Here is a 6,168-nt window from a genome sequence, read left to right on the forward strand (position 1 = left end):
CTATAAGCAACTACTTGAATTCCCATCTAAGAACTCCCGAAAATTCTGGTCATGCAATCTGGTCCACGGATACAAGGAGTAATATATCACTCAACTCCTATACTAACTCGTCCAGTGTATCACATCCGTCAACACATAACCAGAATCTCGGAACTTCATCTATCACAAACCCTCGTAATCACAACGATACAAAGTATGATGATACATCCGGAACTCTCTGCACCAGTACTTGGAAGCCGGACTCCTCTCGCCACTACTAGTATTGAAGCAATTTTGAACATCCTTCGTCCTGAGATACTAAGAAATCTGAATGATACCGATGTGCTCGAGAATCCCCTGGAGCTCAACTCCCCGGAAGAAATCAAGTCAGACAGGAGGCACCAAGACAGAACTCCGTCGCATCGACATCATATAGATTCCAAAAATATCCGCGTGATCCTAAAAAAATTTGAGTGAGAAGAGGAGTAGAATTAAAATTCCTAAGTCGTGAACCTCACAAGAGCATAGATGAGGAGAAAAAAGAATCCTACTCTCCGATATAACTAAGACTCAAAATAGTTTTTCACTAGACTCGACTCGGCCAAGTTCGATCAATCAAGGGGGCTCCTAGGTCAGTACTGTTCATAAAATCTTAAGATGATATGCCGACCCAATCTCTCGGAGGTGCTCATAGAGACATGGTGTGCGTGTATGCATTCATAGGGGTGAGTATATGCGCGTGTAAAACGCTTGCGTGTGTATTATGTTAAAAAAAGGGATCCGTTTTGGAGATGCCCTTAGGATTATCTTTACCAACACCCATGTCGCGGGAAGGACAGGAACAATTCTTCCAGTGGGACGAGGTGTTGGTTTCCTACAAGGAATCGGGGGTGGGTTTTTTTAGCAACAATTGGGGGTGTGTTAGGGATGGAAATTTCAAAAGTAGTGTGAATTCTGAAAAATTAGTTCACTTACAACTCGTTTGGCACCCATCATTTGGGTGGGAATTCATGGATTTCATTTGCTAATTCCGGCACCAACACGTTTGGCTGCCTTGGAATTGCTGGTCGGAATTCATTCATCAATTCCATATGAATGAAACGATATGTAAAGCAAATCCCGTCAGGGAAGCTATCATTCCACAATTCCGTTCGTTCCCATCGCCCTCACCTCACCCCCAATGCCCTCGTCTCCTTGAACCGGCCGCCTCCGCCATGGCGATCTACTCCTCTGCTCCTCCCCCGTCCTGCGATGCTCGCCCATGACCTCTTCTCAATCTCGCTCCGTGGCTCTTCTCTGCTCCCTCCCCGCTGGCAGGAACCCTAGAACCACATATACGTGGCCGCCGCCTTCTCCAGAGGACCCGAGTCGCTGGGAGACCATCTGCATCAGAAATACATCACCAGCGCCAATACAAGGGAACCTCTACCACTCCACATCAATCTCGTCTCTACCTCGTCGTGGACCGTCCACAGACCATTAGCACCGAAGAGGTCATGATTAGTGTATTGATCTAATTGTTTCTTGATTACTCTATTGATTTAAATCTGTGAACATACCGGAATAGTGACTGATATGTATGATAGACTGATCATACCCTAGTGGTGAGTCAGATTTAGTTTGTTCCTTTTCACATTTTGAGGAATGAAACTAGAGTTATATTTCTTTTGCTTGGAGCTCTCTGAATATAGACAATGTTCTGTGTCTATGCAATTATCCAGATCGTATTTTTCACCCTTTAACATTGTACAACCATCATATGGCGAGCAAAGTTTTTTCTTTTCTGCATTACATGATGTACATGTGTCATCTGTGAACAAGCAAATTTTCTCTTGTTATGGGTGTGCTCATGGAGCGTGCAGCACTGCTGTTTGATGTCATGTGTGATACTGTTTGTGGTTTTATGAGTTCTTGCTAAAATGGCAGCCAAACATGGCATAGATATAATTTCCATTGATAAATCCCAGTGGTATTAAAACATGAGATTTCGATTTGGAATCTAGATTTCAGCAAATGAAATTTTGTCTTAGATTTCATTTCATTTCATTTCTATCAAATGAAATGAAATCATAGGTGCCAAACGAGCTGTTAGTTGAACTAGGAAGGTCAGAGGGTACCCTTAAGGTTCCAAATTTGCATCCCTACTCTCACTTGTCAGCATGGTCAACATTTTTGTTACGACAATATACAAACTTAAACACAGCAGCGAATACAGCTCTTATATAAGGTAAATAAACTCAAACTGCTAACAACTAAAGCCAACTTATTTGATCATCTCTCTTCAATTGCATCCTTTGAATAAAGAGGCCGGTTACAACTTCCAGGAAACAGTGGTGAGGGGAGAACGCCGATACTGGCCAGGTAAACAAAACTGCTGACCAAAACTCTCCAAAAGCGCATACCGCTCTGTTTTTTCTATACAAAATATGAGAGATCCAGTAATTCACGATCCTTACCCTTTCTTCTATTTACGCAGCACTACTCATGGGTGAGATGTCTTTACCAAAAAGCCCAGCGATTGCTTTCCCAGGATCGTCCTGCTTGATGAGGGATTCCCCGACAAGAATCTGCAGCAAGGCATCAAGTCAGCATGGCAAAAGGCGAGAAAAACTAGATGGGCCTAGTGTAGTGTTCATTTACAGGTGTCTCATGGCTCACTTACCGCTTTGACCCCGGCATCCTGAACGAACGAAACATGGTCAGGCGTAAACAGTCCAGATTCGCCTACGACCTGAAACAGGTCAAAGGTAAGCATGAATACTGTATGCCAAGGAGTCATGTACATAATCTAATACGGTGGAATTTTGTACTGAGAACTTCTGGATGCAAATATCGTCAGTGATAGTAGTAGCATAGATGAATTGCAGTTCAATAACAATTTTCTCATGCTGTGATAAAGAGACTGCTAAAATAGATGAGTTTTAACTGCACATAATTAATTAATGTTACTCCGTGCGCCAAGAGCTACACTGCCTTATATGGACTCATAAAGGGTATCATTGGCAGTGGTCTCCCTTGAGCTAACCTAGTTAAACTCGTAGACCGTCACACTGTTAATAAAAGATACATATGCCCGATTCACAGCATAGTGCTAACTAAATGCCAGTAATGGGGTTACAATAGATGCTGATAATGTGAACCGAGAAAAAACTAAGCAACTAATGTTGGTAGCAGATGCTAAAATTTACAAAATATAAAATACTTAAATATTTGTCTTGCCAGGTAACTACACTGTAGAGTATTTGGATAATGCGTCGTAATCAAATACTGCAACAGTCTGACTGCCCAAAGCCCCAAAACAATTTTACATTACAGCTGCATCATGAGCAATCGGAAACTGTGAAGTGTACAAAATTGGTAGCAAGAGACATGGGGTTGCTTACAATTATGTCCTTTTGGGCTATAAGTTGTCCCCGTTCACCCTCCAGAAGCTTTTTGGTGTTTGAGATGTCAACTTCGAAAGTTTCTGCAATAAAATTATGTGTCCTGTGAATTATTGATCCTATAACATAATTTGAAGCACCACAAATTCATCACAAGATTTCATCTTTAATCATCTACTTTCAATAATGAACGTATTATCATGTTTTACGTCCTTAAGGCTGAATATCAAGATCTAAAGTGTAGCTCTAGCTTTTACATTTTAAGAATCAAATAATCTGGATTATACATAATTAACCACCAAAAGAGAGCACATCCTTCCCACGGGCACGCTTGCGCATGTGCGTTCTGAGCACATAGCAACTCCATGGAAATTCAAAAAAATTACACCATGTAATAGAACCTCCATGGTATATGATCGTAAATAGAAATAAATAATCCATTAGTTTGTATGAAGCAACAAGCATCCAGGTAATAAAATAACCACAATGACTTGTAAAGAATGTATGTGACATGGATAGGGATGTTCAAATATGGTTTCTTCAAACCGTTCAAAGATTGTCATGCATGTGTGTATTACTAGCAGAGCAACGTGGAGTCATTTCGTTTTTGTACTGGACGGATCTTGCACTCAACAAATACCGTTAGATTGTTATATATTATGTGGCAACGAAACTTAACTAAACCAAATGAACAATGTCATACCAAGATTACGATTATTGATGCCAATAAGCTGAATGCCATCTATCCCTATAACACGGTCGATTTCCCTTTCATCATGCACCTTCAATAACACAATTAACATGTTAATTCCATCAGACTTTAACTGCTGAAGGTGCATTTGATTTATTCCGCAGCAGCAAACAGAATTACTCCAGCGCAGTAAGAGAGGAGAATAGAAAGCCTTCAGCATACAAAATATGTTGCAAAAATAATTCACAAACCTCAACTAAAGCTGCCATCCCGAGTATTTTGCATATTTTCAGCATATAACTGATATCACGATCAGGTAAGATGGCAGCAATCAGAAGAACAGCATCTGCTCCCTTAGACCGTGCATAGTAAAGCTGCCAAGCATCAATGATGAACTCTTTGCACAGAAGAGGACACTGCGTTCAGAAGATCAGATCATGAGCCTTTCATGCATTCGAACTACCACATATGAAATCATTGACTTCTGCAAGTAGGACAACATATGGCCAAATATACAGTACCTTTACTCCAGCATTGCGTATAGCCTCCAAGTAGTCGAAACTTCCCTGGTTGCATACCAAAGGAAGCCAACCATCTTCAGTACAGAAACTCCACAACATATGAAAATAAGGATCCAAAACTCCTAGAGAAGAAATTACTAACCTGAAAGAATTTTGAATCTGTAAGAACACTTAAGCATGCTGCTCCATTTTTCTCGTATGCTTGAGCGATCTCGACCTGTTTATGTCCAAACAAACATTAGTTAGTTTAGGTGCATCTGCACTTCTTAGTTGGTGTAACAAATGAAGAGCAACAGTGCGGTCTCCTTCAGTTTACACGTTCATATACAAGATAGTATCGTCGAAATGGTAGTATACGGATCCAGTATAAATCACATTCGGTGAGCAGGTAAACTCCGATAAGGCGATAACATACATGGCCAATAGACTGTACAGGCTGCCTGCACCTAATTTTAGCATATCACTGCTCATCCCACAAACTCACCGGGTCGAAATTCTCCCTAAGAACCCCCCGGCTTGGTGAAGCCTTCTTGACCTCCGCAATCAGAGCGGGCAGAGCAGTCCGATTGTACGATGCTTTCAGCGCAGCAACAAAGTCCCTGGCCGGAGGCGCATTGTCCAGCGGGCCTTTCAGCCTGTACAAGGGCATTTTCTCCTTCATCTGGCGAACACAAAATTCAGCCAGAGCACAAATTTGGCATCACATGAATGAAACATCACTTTGCACAGGGCAGCACAATGCTGCAGAAGCCCGGAACGACATCATACCTGCCAAATCTCAACGTCCTTGTTCCATACAATCTTCTCGAGGATGTTGCGCGGCGTGTTCCCCTCGTTCTCGAGGCGGAACTGGAAGGGGCCCACGTGGTGCACGGACGGGCCCGTGACCGGGCGCCTCCGGATCTTTATCCCGTCGAGCCCCTCGATGCTTGCGGCGGGGGCGTTCCCCGCTGGGCCCCCGTTGTTGCCCTGCTCCGTGGCTTCGGCCACCGCCGCCGCTGCCGTCTCGGCCTGGTCCGAGGTCGTCGCCGCCGCATCCTGCGCAGCATCCAGACAATCAATCAGTTACGTGCCCCGCCTTCCACGGGGCTTCGCGGGAGCAGGTTAAGGTTTGCGGCTCACCGTCTCGGCGGGAGTGCAGCGAAGAGGTGCGGCGCGGTCCATGGGAAGCGCGGCGGTGACGCGGCGAGGGAGCTTGGAGGTGGCTAGGGTTTTGGGGCGGCGGAGATGCGAGCGGCGGGTCGGAGGTGGGAGGCCTGGACGTGATGGCGCGGGTGCGGTGGCGAGCGCCTCCATTAGAGGAGGTGTCGGGATTTATGGAGGGAAGGGGGAAAGATGAGAAGATGGAGGTGGGCGTCAGACGTCTGGCGGGGGTACGGCGGCTGCTTTCCTGGCGGTGGCGGGGCCTCGGCCTCACTATCCTACTGCTCCCCTTAATACAACTTTTTTTTTTTAACGGGGAAGGCCAACTTTTTTTTTTTTGAGCGGCCTTTATATTTCATGTGAAAAAAATAGTTACTCCCTCCGTTCCAAAATATAAGACATTTTAGATATTTCACTAGAATACTACATATGGATCAAAATGAGTGGATCT

The 6,168-nt window shown here is 44.1% G+C and overlaps 1 protein-coding gene across 1 annotated transcript; it reads right to left on the minus strand.

The window, feature by feature from the left end:
* Positions 1–2,225: 2,225 nt before the first annotated feature.
* Positions 2,226–5,961, minus strand: LOC123426964 (indole-3-glycerol phosphate synthase, chloroplastic-like). Its single transcript, XM_045110888.1, has 10 exons — positions 5,697–5,961; positions 5,343–5,612; positions 5,059–5,235; positions 4,717–4,791; positions 4,575–4,619; positions 4,305–4,469; positions 4,066–4,144; positions 3,363–3,445; positions 2,642–2,710; positions 2,226–2,546 (listed from the first exon to the last, which is right to left on the minus strand). The coding sequence occupies exons 1-10, from the start codon at positions 5,868–5,870 to the stop codon at positions 2,448–2,450; spliced, it is 1,236 nt and encodes a 411-aa protein (XP_044966823.1). The 5' UTR covers positions 5,871–5,961; the 3' UTR covers positions 2,226–2,447.
* Positions 5,962–6,168: the final 207 nt, after the last annotated feature.

Source organism: Hordeum vulgare, chromosome 2H, assembly GCF_904849725.1.
Source record: "Hordeum vulgare subsp. vulgare chromosome 2H, MorexV3_pseudomolecules_assembly, whole genome shotgun sequence".
Lineage (NCBI taxonomy): Eukaryota > Viridiplantae > Streptophyta > Magnoliopsida > Poales > Poaceae > Hordeum > Hordeum vulgare.